Source organism: Cupressus sempervirens, chromosome 11 (assembly GCF_028749045.1).
Source record: "Cupressus sempervirens isolate cs-2001-9-10 chromosome 11, ASM2874904v1, whole genome shotgun sequence".
NCBI classification, from domain to species: Eukaryota; Viridiplantae; Streptophyta; class Pinopsida; order Cupressales; family Cupressaceae; genus Cupressus; species Cupressus sempervirens.
Window position 1 is genome coordinate 559902339 of NC_143128.1, and position 19144 is coordinate 559921482.

The following is a 19144-nucleotide window of genomic DNA, read 5'->3' on the forward strand; positions in this document are numbered from 1 at the left end:
AAGTTTAAATGGTCTTGATGAATGGTGGAAATTTGCATTAAACAACACTGAACTCATTCAACAACAGAAAAAAAATGGCATGATAGGTTTATCAAAGAGATAATGTTTTCTATAGGAGATTGGGTACTTCTTTATGACTCCAAGTACCAACATAATCCAAGGAAGTTTCAAACACACTGGTTAGGACTATATGAGATTGTTATTGTATTTCCAAATGGTGTAGTTTAGTTGTCTACCATTAATCATGTCTACTTCAAGTTATTTGTTAATGGGCATTACTTAAAGCTTTACAATAGACTAGTTAGCCGTGAGGAGTTCTTGTAGCAATTCTAGCACAATGAGGATATATTCTCATTCCTATAGCCAAAGATTTTGGGTCTCCTACCCTGACTCCTGATACTTCTTGACTTCATTCAAGGCATTCATAATAAAAACTTTCTTCGCCATCCACTCCACTTCACCTTCTCTCTTCCCCATCTTACCATTCCATCCCATCACTCTGTCAATTCTGATGATCTTTTCTAGAACATCTTTCCTATAGCAGTTGTCAAGTACATACTGCATAACTTTGCATGCATACATTTTATTTTATTCATGCTTTGTTAGAAATTGGTATTGTTTATAATTATTCACTCTTGCATATCCTGGCCTAGTGGGACCCATGCCTTTTCATAGTCAGGGGGAAGGAAATATTTATAATTTGTTTTCGAATCAATTTCAAGTTACATGTAACTTTTAAAAGCTAATTGAGATGAGTGGAAGTAATTGAATGCTTAATGTCACATGTTGATGACTTGTCCTTCTGTGATTACGTCATTATAAAATTAAGCACATTAAAAGTAGTTAATTAACTTTTAATGATAATTTACAACATGTTCGGGTGACAAACCTATACACTTGCAAAAATTATGAAACTTGATGCAAGAAGGATATTATGAGATATTCTGCATTAAACTCTCCAAGTACACGTCACTTTTTTGAGATTACCAGTGCTATAATATTTCAAAAATTGATTCACCAAGCTCTGAAACATCACAATTTTGCCAAAATTTTGTTGAAACCAACAAAGGGTAGAATTCTCCAAAGGTACGAGCCAGTTGATTATTAGGTTCTTGGTGATGCAGTCAATTGCAAGATGTTTAGAAGAAGGGGATGGTTGGATTACTGTCTTAGTCTAAAAGGATTTGATGAAGAGGTTGCTCTTCAATTCATAAGCACCTTAAAGGATGACATTGCAATAGTTAAGGGACTAAGAATTGAGTTCACTAAAGAGGTGGTAGCTGAGGCCATTGGGTTACCATAGGAAGGCTAAAATTGAGAAAAAGAGTTTGACCTGTGGATAGCTAATGCACAATTCAGTATACACCATCACCCTCCACTAGAAATTGATAAGAAGTAGGGTACTTCTAGATTATCCTTATCAATGGAGTTTATTTAGCTATCAGTATTTATCATCCAATACTTCACGTGCGAAGGATGTTACAATACCTGCATGCCCTACCTTTCAAGATTTTGGCTCACCTATGGCATGATTGCAGATAGGTAAACCTTTCAAATTTCCTATTTAACATTGTTAAGAAGCAAGCTTCTTTAGTGCAATCAGGAAAGGATCAATCTATCTCTCACCATTGATTAATAAATTTAATCGTAGAAAGGGAGTTGAATAAGAAAGCAACTAGGACATGGTAAGAGTTTTTGCAGTTAAATGAGGTAGAACCTAGGTTGGTTAGCCCTAGAGGCCAGGGTGTTGGATGAAGTGAAAGAACATCTACTAGTTTTTGTAATGTTGTTCCCAGAACTAAAAATGTTTTTGAAGCCTCTCCCTCTAGTTCTAGACTGACTAAGAAGAGGATTTACAAAGATTGCTGGAAAAAATTTAGAAGTTGCTAGTGCCCCAAAGACCCCATCATCTGCTAAGAATAGGTCTACCATTAAGAAAGGTAAAGATAAAGCTATGGAACTTGAGGGAAAGGTTAGAACAACTAGATGATGATAGTAACATTAATGAAATCCTACACTTGCAAGAGGAGGGAGATTCAAGAAACCTCCTAAAGCACCTATGGTGGAAATACATGTAAACAAGAGGAAATGAAAGAATCCTCCATGCTTGTCTACACCACCTACGAGGTGAAATGTGAGGCTCTCTCAGGAAAATAGGGCTCCTGAAACCTCTGTTTTAATAGTTACCCCTGAGTTTTTTGAATGTGAAAAGGAGTCCTCTCTGGAGGAAAAATTACAACAAAATGTAGCCAATGAAAATGAATACAAATTCTAGAGTCTGTAACCTAAAGTTGATTATAGTGTTAACTATGTGCTTATTGATAGTGATGAGGAGTTTTGTGAGCCTGAAGTATTTGAGGAGTTTGAGGGAAGCCTTGATATGCAAGATATGGGTGAAAATTTTGTAGAGTTTCCTTCAGAGGAATATCTAAAATTTAGTTGTTAAGGAAGTAATAGAAAAACTGGATCAAGATGGGTTACACTCATTAGCTACAATAGCTAATGAATCTAATATGGAAGAGAATGTGGTGATAATAATTTTCATAAGAAAAGGAGAATGCTCCACACCATGGAGCATCAACCAAACTCCCCATTTGGCATCTAAATGGATAGACCTTTATAATCAAGAACCATTGTCACCACCCAATCTATCTACACCTTTGTCTATAGGTATTAATTAGTTTCAACAGTTGTTATGGGAGAGAGCTCGATGGAAGCTAGAGAAATTAAAACTAAAACATGTTATCAATGAACAGAGCTATCAATTGAAACAAAGTTCAGACCAAAATAAAGTCTTAAAAGAAGAATTGAATAGATCATAGGATTGATTCATTAATTAATGGAATGCAGGTTACCATCGCCAGTGTATGCCTTGTTTCTTAATGAGCAACTTGTAGATTTTAAATTGACTAGAATTGTGGAAGGGCTTAATCCCTCTATATCTACCCCACATGAGTTTTATGATGCATTACAATCTGTTCCTATGGCTTTGAAAATTTTACCGTGTGAATTTTATCTCCATAATTTGGCAGTACCTAATGAAACAGAGTGGAACTCACTCCTGTATAGAGCAGTAAAATCATGGATACAAGATGAGATAAGTAGAGAACATCAAGTTGTGGCTTACAAGGAAAGAGAAATGACAACACCACTGCTCATGAAAACAGAGGTTCAACACTCTATACGGGCATTTTTGGATTGGATTTCTATTATGGGTAACACTGCAGGATCTAGTAAGGTGTGTTCAGTTAGAGAGTGAACTTTTACATACTGGGAGCAATATTCATCTCAAGATGTTGAGGCAACAATTATTGCTTCAAGGCAACGGTGGACAAGGATGTCACATGACTTAAGGATAAGAGAACCCCGCTCCCCTCAAAATTTGACTCTTGCTACTATTAGGGTTACATGGTATATTGAGTTGGGGAGAAATCAATGCAAACATTGGCTTCCACTAAGGTATCAACCTCCTATTCTCATGCAACCACTACTTGCGGTAAATTACAATGCAGAGGATCATGATATGGCAGCTGAAGAGCGATGCTAGAGAAGGCTCAAGGCAAATTATGGTTACTTTAACTATGTTTAGAATGAGGTAGGAGAAAGGACACCTAGTGAGTGGAGAGTTTGGGCTTGGACCAAGAGCTTCATCATTGTTGGGGACCAGCAATAGATCAGTTGGGATGATGCGCCTCTAAGAGGCCATTATTTTGAGATCCTTTTATCTTGTTTTTAGACAATTATCTTGTAGAAACATTTATGACTCTATGGTTTTAAGCAAATGAACTTATATCTTTATGAATATGTTATATGTATGTTAAGACATGAAGTTGCAGAATAGATAGTTTAGATATGTTATGTTTACTTGAATCTATGTACTTCTATGGTATAATGAAGGGAAGTTACATGCCGATAAATGTTTCCTTGTCCATGCTATGTTTGGGTAGATTCCTTCTTGTAGCCATAGGATTTGCAAAGAGTGATAGTTTGAACATTACACCTTTTTATAACATTGATGATGAAATGAATATATGTGTATGGAAGTTGTATGCATTCAATGCTTTGCAGGTACCTGTCGCATGTATTCAAATTCAGCACCTCAACACTAAGTCAAAGCTGACCAGATTGTTGAAATGCCATGGATGAGCAAGATACTAAATGTTTTCTGCTATGGTAGTGCATGAATTTAGCTCCCTTAACCTATTATATTCTTGGAGGATTTAATCATGGTTATTTCTATTGCAAACTTTATGAATCTGTAATTGATCCTTATTGATGGAGTGATCGTAGAGTTAGGAAGTTGTTGTAATTTCCCTTTAAATAACGTCTTTTGTAGCTTTGAAAGATTTTTTTTGGGAAAAGGATAGAATAGATTGATTTTCATAACAACAATGTGTGATATTATTTTTAATCAGATGTAATCTCTTACCATGAATGAATAGAATACAAAGTTCAAGTTTACATCTTCTATCTTAATTGTCTTTTCTATTCACTCATCCAAGGGGGCCCACTTGGTGAGTGAAAAGCTCTGTTAGAATAGATTTCATTTTCTTGTTTGTTTCTTTTCAAGGTAGAATTTTGATATTCATGTAGCCATTGATAACAAAATCAATGAATTGTTTCTGCAGCATAGGTGCATAGATAGATTTACTATTTATAGCATTACTTTAAGCTCTAAGATAAGATGTTGTTTCAGTTCCTAGCTTAAGTCTCCTTCAACATTCCCTTTGTTTTAGTTGTAATGACTTAAAGAGGAATTGGAGCATATACTTCACAACCACCCACTCAAGCTTACACTCCTAGGTTGACAAAATAAAATGGAGTCAACATGTTATTTTTAGGAAAACACATGATTCTATCTAATCATGGAGTCACTATGAAGGATGTCTAATCCATTGTTGCTAAGGTATTAAGACTGACCACTATCCTTGGACAAAAATCTAGTTTTAATTATGCTTTGGATTTCCATACCCCCTTCCAAAGCTCCCATTTTTGTATAGGATGAGAGGACATTGGTAATGGTTCTAGAATTTGGATTTACACCTGCCACTTCCATTTTCTTAAAAAGGTCCAGTGCCTTTTAAGAGGCCCATTTTGGGCATATCGTGAAAATATAATTATCACATTTCAAGACCTCATTTTGTCCAAGCATGCCATTGAAAAGCCTTAAAGCCTTAGTAAGAGCATTGCTTTGTACATAACCCACAATCGAAGCATTCCACGAGATCACATTTCTTTAAGGCATTTTGTCAAATAGTTCTTGTGCCTTGTTAATGATTTCACACTTTTTTAATAGATATTTATAAGGGGATTTCTAACCACAAATTTTCTTTAAATTATGCTTTGATGAATATGTTCCAAAGCTCCTCTTGTGGTCTAGGCTAGTAGGAGACTAGAAAAGGTGAATTGGTTGTTCGTATTAACCTCATATAGAAATAATAGTTACATGCAATATAAATAATACCAAAAAAAAGTAGATCACATAAAAGAGAACACAAGACACCAAGATTTAATGTGGTTCACCCAATCCCTAGGTTACGTCCCCCAACAGTAAGTCCAATATTATTATTATCCAGTAATTACAACCTGATTACAATTTGTAATCCCTTATAGCTCAATACCATCGCAAGAAGCTACAATATCACCATTACATCATGAAATCCCTAATCCTAAGCCTTTTTATACAAGCTTTTTCCACTTACAAAATTAGGGCTATAATAAGTCGTCCAATAGAAAAAATAGCAGTCGATGCCTTTTACAATATAAGGGCATTTTTGGCTTTGAGGGCACTGCCCCGAAAACCCCTGCGATGGTGTTGCCCCTTGACCCCACCCTATACTATGATAGGAAGCGCACCTAGGGCGTTGCCCCTTGACCCCGTCTTGGGGGCACTACCCCCAAACCCCTGTAGAAATAATATGGGGAGGAAACCATACCAAATAAACCTTCGAGTCTAATTAGGCTCCATATCACAACATTGGTTAGGTTGTAGAAATGTTCTTTGCATTCGGTGAAATAGTTTCAATGCTTTGTGGGGACACCCATGTCTTTTGTAAGCTACACTAATCACATTCCATGATAACCCGTCTCCTTCCTCTAACCCAGAAGAATTGTGGAGTGAATATAGGAGAGAAAAGATGGAGACAAATCTATGACACTTATTGAACTCCCATTGGTACTTCTTCATTCATTCAATCAACCCTATCCACCCTTTCACCTGGCTTTGGTAGATATTGTTGAGCTATCACTTTGCACGATGCTTAATGGCAGGAATCCTTTCAAACTCCTCTCTTGAAAATCTAATATGGGATCAACTCCAAGGTTTCAAGTGATCTTGCAACCTATTGGAATCCACTCATTGGAAGATAAATGTGAGTTTTCATGAGGCCTTTACTGGTTCTGACCAATTTTAGATAAGATGCTGAATTTTCTTGCTATCTCAAAAAAAGAAACATACAAAAAAGAAATATATTTTTGTATATTTCTTTTTATAATGAATGCAATTTTAATTATGCAACTATATGAATTCCTAAATTAACCAAGTGTTTGTAAAAGAAAATAACGAAGATAGGGTAACAAAATTTTTAAGCAAATGACTTAAAAAATAAATCCCTAATGGACATAAGCCATGAAACAATACATCTATGAGTTAAGCCTTTGAAAAGATTGGTAGGTAACCAATAAAAATGGGAGCAGCACTTCCTTAATTCCACTGATACAATCATCAATGAGAATTCAGTAACCATAAGATGTTTCACTTTTCATCAGATCATAAGCACATGAAAAGTGTGCTCATGCGAGACAAAAAACTATGGAGGAACAATAGGGTGATCACTTCTCTAACTAAGTACGTCAACAGAATTTGTAAACACATGGAAAACTCTAGAATTAAAAGATCGCTCAATCAAAATAACATAACAAAACTATTGGCTCCATTATACTCCATGAACATACATTCACAAAATATAACACAATTAGGCAAGAATAACTACACTTTGAATGAGAGCACCAATAGCATATATTATTGCATCAAAATAACAACCTAGAATACATATTTAATTCCTCAATTTATAGGAAATCTTCTCCTCAATATGTGTTGAGAGTGAGCGATCTCTTCATCCAAATATATGCTTCTAAACTAATAAAAGAAATATATTTATGTACAAACTGACTCTCTAACTGGTGCTAAGTAGGACTCCACCCTTGTTTATATCATTTAATGGGTGCATGAGCCTTTACATGTCTTAAAACAAAGAAAGCATAAGAAAATAAGAAGAATAAATCCATTAGATGATGTAGGAGTCTCCGAAGATGCCAAAAATAGAAGCTCAAGCTTCTCTGGAGGTTTGTAGGAGTTAAACTATTGTCAAAATGCATTTTCGATACATGGAAAGCTCTAAACTTAGAACTATCAGTTAATTGTTAGTGCACCTCTGACTTCTTCAAAAACTTCTAGTGCACCTTTGGAGAGGTGCATATTTGGAGAAGTGGACCTTGCACACCTTGGGAGAAGCGCACCTTTGGAGACAGGTCCAAAAAATGCAAAATTTTCCCCAAGTGTCAAAATTGAAATTCTAGCTTCTGGGTTTTGTTCCCCTTCATACCAGAGTGTTATCTAGATGTTTGATCTTGAATTTCTCTATAATCTTTTTCACTTGGGTTTCATCCAAAAAATCCAAAGCATCGTGCTTATCTTTTACTACTTGTCGATAGTTACCCACTTCTATACAAGTCTCTACAAAATCTTTGAGCTTTACATCCAACTCTAGCAATGCCTCCTCCATCTTAAATGCGTTTCTAATGTCTATATTAGTTGAAGCTTCATCAAATATCTTTGAAAACTATTCGATGACTATTTGTACGAGTAACAATTTATCTCTTGACTCATCTTTAAAAATTTCAAGGCACACATCACTATAATATTTCTCTACTTCCAAAATTTGTTCTTGGGTTTGATCCTTGAGCCTATGAATATCTACATGTAATGTTTCCATTACTTTATTACCAGCCACAATCTTCTCAATCCAATCATCTATTTTATCTAACCCATCCCTTGTATATACATCCATCAACATATGATACCTTTGACCTTTTATTGACTACAATGCTTGAAGGTCATTTCAACAGGTATGTACCTCATCCATAAATCCAAAATCTTGGTTTTAAATAGCCACCAATTTCTCTGCATTATTCTACATATGGTGCAATAACTTGAGGTTCCCCTATATTATCTGCATGCCCTTTTCTCAAAACTTTCTTGCCATAATTGACAAGCTTTCAAAAATGGATCCACCTGTATAACTGCCTTTTCTTTATCTTTTCTCTCTAAAGTTACTTCAAGAGTGGCCTCTAGATTATCTAGGTCAATAGGAATGACTAGCTCATGTAAAAATCCCCTCATGATTTCATTCTACTTTCTCAACTTGACCAATTCAACCTCATATTTGTCTAAGCGATTAAACACTTCTTTAATTCCTATGGTGACCATTAATTTAGTCATATCCACAGTTGTCTTTCCCAGCAAAACTTCTTTGATATGATAATCATTTGTGATTAGATCTTCAATATTTGCATGAAAAGGAGGAATAGTAATGCGAGTGAACAAATCCTAATTTTGGTACTTCATAATGAAGGCCAATGTACGTGCATCACCCTTAGGTAATTCAAGCTTCTTAAGAGCTTCAACTAATTCTCTTGTTCCATCTTCCTCAATACAATATAGTTGCCTTTTATGTTCAACAATCACCTCTTTTCTTAACCACCTTGGAATAGTTTCCATTAGAGACTTATATTTAGATGAAGAGGGGGTTTGCTCTACTAAACCCTTTCCTTCATCACTTATCTCTGAAATCCTTTCTTTCTGTGAGGTATCTATATCAGGCATCCCTATATCTGTCGAGTCCACAGTCTTCACCTTTGTATCTTGGGAAGTTTTTTGGGGTTCTTCCTATATTTTCCCCTCCTCTGATACTTCATCGATGGGTCTTTGTTGTGGATCTTCTTCTTGTACTGATTGCACATGTTCTTCATTGATCAAAGGGAGAGGAGTGGTTGAACCTTTATCTACTAAAGATACATCTTGACTTGGTGATGGTAGGACACCTAGAGGTCCTTGTGGAGAAGATGGTAATTGACTCCAATCCTCTTATGGAGGTTAATTTGTCAATGTATCCCTTATCTTATCACCTACCAGTTCAGTGCCTATAGGCATGAAATCAAAATCTAACATCTTAAAGACATCAGCCCCTTGGTCCTCTTGCTTATCAATCCACTGTTGTAACTCATCCTTTGAAGTTGTGACTTAAATAGGTTGTGTAGGAATGGATGGCAGAGTTATCGTGGAACTCCTTCTTCATTTAGATTAAGTAGCCTTTGCCAAATGAGTCCTCTGACTCAAGGGAAGGTTATCCTCTTCATCCTCTTCATCCTCTTCAGCTCCTTCAGGAATAACTTCTAGGACTGACGAAAAAGGAATAACCTTTCTTATCACCTTTAGTCTCCTCGTCCTTTTAATTGGAGTTTTTATCTTTTTCTTCTTGGGAGTTGATGGAGAGGCTTAATCTTCTAGAACCTATGGAGACACCTCTTGTGCTTGATCTTCAGATCCATGTCCTTATTCTAGTGGTGGCACTTGTGGATTATCTTGAGTTGGAGTGGCTTCTTTGGATTGAGATGCTTCTTGGGCTTGAGTCCCTTCAACCTCAGGCTCAGCTCACTATGGAGAAACCCTTTTCCTTTTATTCTTACCCTTTTGTGCCTTGAAGTACCCAACTTCCCTATCATGTTGATGCAGTATCTCTAGCCTAATTGGAGATTGAGTTGTGAATGTTGGTACTATAACCTTTTCTCCTCTACCTTTTACTGGGCAGGTTGTAGCTTGGAAAACTACTATTTGTGGAATCAAATCTAGCTTGAATGGTCTCTTAATCCATTCCTTGGTCAACTAGATGATATGCCTCACCCTATGATTAATATTTGTATTTTCTTCTCTATAAGTTTCGACATTCATGATTGACCAATCACATATCTTTTCTCAATTATATAGGGGATCCAAAACATCTGAAGTATCTTGCTAAACAACCTTCAACTGGACCTTTATTTTCAAGGCACTACCTGCCAAATAAAAAGTCATCCTACAATAATCCCTTATTCGCATCTTGTAATCATCTACTACATTCATCTAATGATCCTCTATGGCATCTTCATGTTTGAATTGTTTTTCGGCCAAGTATTGAACTCTATCAATGTTGTCAAAACATGGATGAGGGGAATTATAATCCTCCAAGGGATACTGATCCCATTTTGACTCAGAAGTCATGATATCCTACTTTTGCTTGACATTGAACAGACCTATGGTGATGGGCCATACCCAAGTATTCTTATGTTGCTTCCTCACTCTATCATATGTAGATAAGAGTTGTCGTGCAATCTCTAGAAATATGAGTCTATCACATGGATACCTGGGGAGCTTCTTAGGATTTTTAGTTGTACTTGCTACCCTTATGTAGGTGAATGTCTTGAATTGGATGTAGTAGGCACCTATTTCTGTAATTTTTGTTGTTGCCTCTTCTTACATCCTTTTTGCATAGTCTCCCTTAGTGAACCAGATAATTGCAAAAATGAAAGCATCATTCCCTAATATGTATTCTTTGCTATGATTCAAGAGCTTTTTCTTCACCAGCTAGGGGTAAACCACATAAGGCCATGCATTAGCATCTTGCAAATTACCCCTCTTAAACAACCCTGGGTAGTCTATAGTCCTTGTTGCTAATAGATACACCAAATAAGATGTCATATAAAACCTTAGATCATTTTTGACTACCACCAATTGTTCATCTAAATTCTCACTAAGAATTGTGGCCTAATCAATTGGCATCTCTGTCATTCTAATGGTTTCAATGAAGTGTACCATCCATATGTTTAAGTGTCCTATTGCTAGTAATCCCATGATTATGCTCAAGAGTGTTGCAGTGGCAGAGAAGAGAAACACTATAGGAGGCAACATTGTTGAAAATGTAATAGGAAATCTAATGTTATGTTTTAAATACTTTTAGTTTTTGAAGTTTGTAATAACGTCCTACATGTGGTGGCATACCTAGAGTAGCAGTTCGATAAGCTCTCCAGATATAGCCACCTAGGACCAGGTGTGTGGAGCTTAAATTAGAATAGTTTTTAATTCGTAGGTGGAGTGTTTAATGATTTTCAGAATCCAATAATAGGTAGTAGGTAGTTTTTTGGAATATTCCTTATTTAGACTGTCTAATATTGGTAGGAAAAGAACATTTCAGATTCTTATCCTTTTTTTGGATAGAAGACGTTTTTCTTTTCTAGATAGAAAGAAAACATTTCACATCCTTTAATTAGGAAAAGAAAATTAGTTTTAAAAGAGAGCCAGTTGGCTATGTAAGACAGAAAAATCAAATTTGGAGAGATATGGAATGTTTTTTTATTTTTTCTTTGTGCAAGTTTTCGATGGTCTGAGTTTTGAACGGATTTTTCTTATCTTCTCACTGGAAACAAGTTGATAGTTTGTAGAAGATTAAAAAGTTTTAGTTTTGGGTCGAATTCGGTATGTTTGCAGAAAATTAGTCTCAGTGCATGGGTAATATCTCCCAAATGCACCATTGGATTTTCATGAGCTTTGGATATGTTATTATAGGCCTAATTCGCCCATCTTCACTAGAGCGATTGAAGAGTTTTGATCCGGTTCAAGAGTTATTCATGTCTGAGTGCAGGCCTATCTAGAGACAACAAGAAGCAATGTTTTGCAGAAAAATGTACTCTGATGCGGGGTCAATATCTCAAGTTTGAACTGTTGGATTTCTCTCAAATTTTTATATGTTGTTTGAAACCTAGTTACGCCAAATATCAATGGTTGGATTGAGTAAATCTTTTCTAGTTCGAAAGTTATTCATGTCTGAGTGTGGGTCTATCCAAAGGCAACAAGAAGATATTTTGGGGGATTTTATTTTCAAAGTTTTGTTTATTGAATCTAATTTTAGTGTGTGATCCTGAAGGTTGTAGATGCCCCTTGAAGCGATTAAAGAGTTTTGATCTAGTTCAAGAGTTATTCATGTCTGAGTGCAGGCCTATCTAGAGACAGCAAGAAGCAATGTTTTGCAAAAAAATGTACTCTAATGCGGGGTCAATATATTAAATTTGAACCATTGGATTTCTCTCAAATTTTTATATGTTGTTTGAAACCTAGTTATGCAAAATATCAATGGTTGGATTGAAAAAATATTGTCTGGTTCAAAAGTTATTCATGTCTGTTCACGGGTCTATCTAGAGACAGCAAGAAGCAATGTTTTGCAAAAAAATGTACTCTGATGCGGGGTCAATATCTCAAGTTTGAACTGTTGGATTTCTCTAAAAAAATTATATGTTGTTTGAAACCTAGTTACGCCAAATCTCAACGGTTGGATTGAGTAAATATTTTCTGGTTCAAAAGTTATTCATGTCTGAGTGCAGGTCTATCCGGAGGCAGCAAGAAGAAATTTTTGGGGATCTAGTGGATGGTTATAGGAGTCTTATGAGTTGAGTCTAAGGTATCTCTGGTTGTGTTTTCATAATAATAATAATGATAAGAACAGTTTGTTCAAATCACAATGGGTGGTTATAATATTTAGTGTGTGATCCTGAAGGTTGTAGACGCCCCTTGAAGCAACTCAGTTGAGTGACTGATTCCTCCTGAGTTTTCCAAGGTGTGGCTCTACATCAAAGAGCACTATGGAATGTTTGATATCATCTTTCATGTAACCTCTTATCACATATACTTTTCCAGCTTTTCTTCCCAAAGGTGTTCTATCAATGAGATATGAAGATTGAATAATTTTTGTGGCTTCTTTTTCATGATCTCTATACCACCTTTCTGCTTGATGGTATGTCAATCTTATATACTAATCTGCCCTTGAAAGATGAAATACTTTCTCTATATTCTTGGTTCTTAGATCGAGAATGATCTCTCTGGTTATGCTTTTGACTACCATCTCTTCTGAAACATAATTCTCAGCCAAAGCCATGATCAACTCAGAAGATTGTACTGAAATTGGGTGTGAAGTTGAATTTACAAACCCTAATCTTATAAGTGTAGATATCATTGGGGGCCTCGCATTTGATTTGTTGCATAGAACCAAGAATGCATTCTAGTTGATGTGACCCATTTCTATATCTCAAATTTCTAAATGTGCATCCTGGAAGCATGATTTAGATTGGACATCTTGAAACTTGAAAACCACCAAATCTGGAGCATCTCTGTAGCTAGGGAGGATGAGGAGGAAGCCATTTTATCTACATAAAATAAACATACATTAGTCTAGAAGATGGAAAATACAATCCTGAACAATCCCTAGTTAAGAAAAATCAAAACCAAAACCTAAAAACACTGCAAAATAGCTTTAAAAAACTTATCATTTTATATTCTTTTAGATAAAACTTTGGTGCACCTTGCACACCTTAAGGGTGTGCTAGGTGCACCCTTCTCCTTTGGCAACTTCAATCAGTAAGGGTGCACACATAGCACACCTTATGGGGTGCACCATGTGCGCACGCTTATAGTGCAAAGAATTCCTTTGTGTTAAAAAAAGGGTGCACACATAGCACCCCTTGTGGGGTGCACTATGTGTACACCCTTATGGTACTTAGGAGAAATTTTTTGTCTATGAAAGGTGCACATGTGTACACCTTAGATAGGTGTGCACATGCACACCTTTCACTAAGGTGATTGTCTCTTTTTTAAGTTTTGTTAAGTTTTTTTATGAAAAAGGTGCACACCCTATGCACCTTTGATAGGTGCACACGGTGTGCACTTTTTTTTATTTTTAACTCTGTGTGTTTTGTGTGTGCAGGTGCAAAAGATTAGCGCACCTCTCAATGTGTAGAGGTGTGCTCACCGGAGATCAAGAAGAAAAAATGAGGTAAGGAAGGGGAGGGGTCCCAATTTTTAATAGGTTTGGGATAGAGCACACCTTTGGAGGTTTGCACCTATGCATGTGCATAGGAGCGCACTTCCAAAGGGAAGTGCTCCCACACTAATGCACTTAGCACACTAGTGCACCTTGAGGGGTGCACTAGGTGTGCTAGTGCACACCATTTTCCTTAGAACTCACTTTTCTCCTCAAAATCTCCAATTCCTAACAACTGGGTTTTTCAAGAAGAGGTCCACACTAGGCTTAGACACCAAGTAGAACCTCAAAAAAGACTCAAAGCCTGGACTATGAGTCTGGAATTTTTTTTTATTATACTAAGGGGTCCCCATTTCTAAGGAGAAATGGGGTGTGCGTTGTGCAAATCACAACATACATGAATAGTTTAGATGCCTTTTCTCAATCTCAATTTTTGTCCATCACCAATAACCCTATGTCATAGTAGGGAATCGAGGCACTTCTAGATTCCAAGAAGAGTTGGTCCTAAAGGAGTTTCCAATGGTTGCACTCGAGTGAATTTATTGACTTGTAACCCAATAATAGATAAGTAGCCCAGGTTAATTCATAAACCTTTCTATAGCTTTTGCTACTTCTCACCCTATCTCATCCCACCCCAACCCCATAGAGCTATGATTTGATTCAAGGGATAACTGTGGCTTTGGTGAGTTGGCATTGTTATGTGTTATTCAGTGGGAGTTGGAACAATTGTTCTTCTAGGCCAACCCACCTGATGAAGCACAACAAAAAAATGAGACCACTTGATTGATATAATGTATATTCATCTTTTCATACTCTCCTATATATCTATATGGCATGGTCCCTTCCTCACTCTTCCAAATGCCATGATGAATGTATTGGATTTATGTGTTGCAAGAAGAATAACAACGGTAGGTATATTATTTGTCTCTACCCAACCTTCAATTACTTCATGCTTTAAAAATAGTATCACCACTTTTCTCATATAGTTTTAGGAGATTTATTTATTAATATAATATAATATTTTCTTTTTTCTTTTTTATTAGGGAAAATTCTCAATAGTCATTTTTAAGTTAATATTGCGAATCTAGAACTCTTAAATTATAAGTTGGATTTTGTCAAATTTATGGTATACTTTCATAGGTGAGTGAAGAGCTTAAAGCTAAGATTCTAGTTTTTGGGTTTCGTTTGATACCCTCGCTATGTTCATGAACCAATACTTGCTAACCCCAAAAAATTAGTACTTGTGGTTGAATGTCCTATTAGTTGTTAAGAAATGTCTCAATAGTGGTGCACAAATTGGTCGATCCCTAGCCAAAAATGTTCAAAAATGATTGACTATTAGTACAAGTGTGATTGACTATTAGTACATATGTTTTCATTTTTGGGGGATCTTATAAGAGTTGTAATGGTATGGGTATCTATGACAAAACTATCACAGTTATTAGACCCCCATCTTTTCCCCTAGCTCTTTCTAATTTTCCTAAGGTTTTATGTTTTTTAAGAAAAAATGAAAAAGATTGAGACGAATAAATAATAAAAATTTGTTAGAATACTAATGTGCCAATTTAGGAAATAACAACTCCCTCGCCTATGGAAGTCGGGGGTGTACGATGAGAGCTTGTGCATTTTTTGTCTGCATCTTGAGGTAGGGCACGGGTGCCCTAGCTTGATTTTGTGTTTTTTGAGTATTGCAATGGGGGAGTTTAGTGTTTGAAGGGCTATGGACTGGGTGCCTTCTCCTATCGAGTTGTAGATTGGGCTGAGATCTGGAGGAGGAGTCTTTTGCTGCGCATGGAACTCGTTTCGTGCTTCTTCTTGTTGGCTTGCGTCGTGTGTGGGCAGTGGGCTGCTGTTGGGTATTTGATTACCCACGGCCTTGGTCTGTGCTATATAGTGGAGGTCGGGGTGTGTAGTTGTAGGTTTGAAGGTGAAGGAACTGGATTAAGAAAGGGGGGTGGTCTCCCTTTTCAAATTGGTGGTTCTTGTTAATGGCTGAAGCTAAGGGGGAGACAGCTATGAAGAGCTCGTGCATGAATTTTCGGGCGGCTTTAGGCCCTAAACTGTTAAATCAAGGGATGAAGACTTTTGAAAATAACATGTTCGCTCAAAACTCTGAGACTGTTGATGTGGGGCCATCTAATGGCTCAAGGATTACAAAGACCAATGGATGCCTCGAGAGGTGCAAGGAGAGGCCAAAACTGGTTGTACCGATTGAAATGATTGCGGATGATGTTGAATAATATTCCCATCACTCCCTATATTGTAAGTTTTTAGGAATGAGGTTTTCCTTGCAATTCTTGGAGGTCTAGACTCGGAGGACTTGGGAGCCAAAAGGGGAAATGGAGATAATGTTGCTAGAAAATAATTATTTCATGGTTACTTTCAATCGTATTGTCGATCGCAATAGGGTTTTTGAAGGAAGTCCTTATTTTCACAATAAGGTAGGGTTGTTTATCAAGCCATGGCATGCTGGATTCAACCCAGCAGAGGAGCTACCTAATCGTGTCCCAGTATGGGTTTGTTTGCCAAGGCTCCCAGTGGAATGCTATCGAGAGGATGTGTTACATCTTTTGGCTTCAGTGCTTGGAACTCCTATAGGGACTTCATCACGGACTTTTGGAAAAAAGGTAATGACTTTTGCTCACATTTGTGTTGAAATTGATCTTAGTAGACCTTTACCAGATGTAATAGAGATGTGTGTGGGTTCTTATTCTTGGGTGCAGCAATTGGATTATGAAACTCTTCCTTTTCATTGCCGCCTTTGTCGAGAATATGGTCATCTACAACGTAGATGCCCAAGGAATAAATCTTGAGAATCCCTTCCATCATAGCCTATGAGCAAGCCCCCTAACACAAATAAAGGGAAGAACATTTCTCTTGATGAGATAGGTGCTTTTGATGGTTTTGTTTCGGTCAAGGATTGAAATTAGAATCGAGGTCAAAAGAGGTCTTTTAAAGAAAGGCAGGATGATACCTTTAATAGGTTTGAGGTTTTGGATGAGCTTAACCAACAGGAGGTGAACCCAAGTTTGATCAATTTGGATCATGGACTTATGGACTTAGTTCAAGAGGATCCTGTTATTGAATCTACTATGGATCCCATAGGGGATGAGTGTCAGCAATCAGATGTTGATCAACAAAAGGGGACTTCAGAGGTGCAAGAACCCTTGGCCATTGTTACAACAACAAGTATGGATTCTCTGACTATTGGGTAGCACATTGGTTCAAGTTCGGCAGTGAAGTTTAAGCCTCCTCCCAAATTGGGTATTATGCAGAAGGATATCAAGAAGGGTGGGGCAAAGAAATTGGTTAAATCTAGCCAAAAAAAGGATGTAGAAAAGATTAAATTAGTTGGTGAAAATTTGGTGGAGTCAAGGGCAGTTAAGCCTCTAGATTCTATTTTTTCATGCCCCTTAAAATGATTGTTTTATCTTGGAATGTGTGGGGCTTGAACAATGGCCCTAGACAAAAAGTTGTTCATGAGCTAGTTAGGAGACAAAGTCCTGATGTTCTTTTCTTGCAGGAAACTAAGTTATCTATGGAGAGTATGCAAGGTCTAAAGCCTAGGTTGTGGAGAAGTGGGGAATGCCAATGCATTGGAGCTCTTGGTGCTTCTAGGGTTTTGGCCTGTTTATGGAATCCTAGAAAAATCCAACCTCTTTGGTGGATCTCCTCTAAATCCTCTTTGTCTATGATTGCTACTTGCTTAGAGATAGGCGATGTGATATTATTTTCCAATATTTATGCTCCTACTGATTTCCAAGGTAAACAAGTTTTGTGGTCCCACATTAGGTTGATTCGTAGCATGTTGCCCTTTCACCCTTGGATATTGGCTAGAGATTTCAATGCTATTTGTGAGCTAGCTGAGAAGTGCGGTGGTACTAGAAGACTGGAGCCTTCTGCACTGTTGCTTCAAGACAATATTAATTCCTTGAACCTTGTGGCTATTAAACCTATCAATGGTCAATTCACCTGGAACAATCATCGGATTGGAGAGTTTTGTATTGCAGAAAGGTTAGATCAGTTCCTGGTTTTTTGTTACTGGATTGGGGGGATCCAGTCATCTTGCTTTGAGATCTTGGATTGGAGAGGATCGGATCATTGGCCTATTAAACTTTCTACAGAATCCACTCGGGTGCTTCGAAAGCCTTCTTTTAGGTTCCAACTTATGTGGCTTCAGAACTCATCTTTGTATGATTTGGTCTCTGATTGGTGGAAGAAAGGTAGACCAACCTATGGTACTTGAATGTATACTTTTGCCAAGCTCCTTCAACATGTTAAGTTTGAGCTCAAACGATGGAATCGATTGCACTATGGGAATCTATTCCATGAAAAGGCTTGGGCTCAAGTAGATTTGGATGACATCACAAGAAGGATTAGAGAGGAGGGGGTAACAGATGAATTGCTTGAGGACGAGGCTCAGGCTATGAGATTTCTTGAGGAATGGGAACTACGAGAGGAAATGTATTGGAAACAAAAAGTGCATATCGAGTGTATTTAGGAAGGGGACAAAAATACAGCTTTTTTCTTCAATTCTGTGAAATCCAGGAGGCATGATAACTCTATCTCGAGGTTGGTGAATGAAAGGGGAGAGCATCTTTCTTCTTCTCCACAAATGTTTAGGGAGGCAGTTCAATACTTTAAATCTCTCTTTAGAGAGGACTCACAAGGTGGGTCTCCTAAGGAAGCACAAGTTCTTTCACATATTCCCTCCCTTGTGATTGAAGATATGAACCAATAGCTCATGAGGGATATCTTGATTGAGGAGCTTGAACGGGTTGTTTTTTAATATGAAGAAAGGGAAGGCACAAAGACCAGATGGCTTCCCCATTGAGTTTTATCAAGAGTTATGGGATATCATCAAATTTGACCTCTTGGCTATGGTTCATGAGTCTTAGCACAATAAGCAAATGTTAAGAGCTCTAAATGCTACTTTTCTTGCTCTTATCCCCAAGCAGGAGGGGGTTGATAGGTTGAGCCAATTTCGGCCCATCTCTTTATGCAATGTTATCTACAGAATTATTTCCAAACTTATTGCAGATAGGTTAAAGAAGGGGCTTGTTGATTTGATCTTTGAGGAGCAAAGTGGTTTTGTTGTGGGTAGGAAAATTCTAGATGGGATTGTTATTGCTACTGAGGTCATCCATTCTATGGCCAAATCAAAAGAAAAAGCGATGTTTATCAAATTGGATATGGAAAAGGCTTATGATAGAGTAATGTGGTCCTTCCTACAGAGGGTT

The 19144-nt window shown here is 37.1% G+C and overlaps 1 protein-coding gene across 1 annotated transcript; it reads left to right on the forward strand.

Moving 5' to 3' along the window:
* The first annotated feature begins 16243 nt into the window (after window positions 1-16243).
* Window positions 16244-16717, forward strand: LOC149530862 (uncharacterized). The gene has a single exon (XM_089808256.1). The coding sequence runs from the start codon at window positions 16244-16246 to the stop codon at window positions 16715-16717; it is 474 nt and encodes a 157-aa protein (XP_089664382.1).
* The last annotated feature ends 2427 nt before the right edge of the window (window positions 16718-19144 follow it).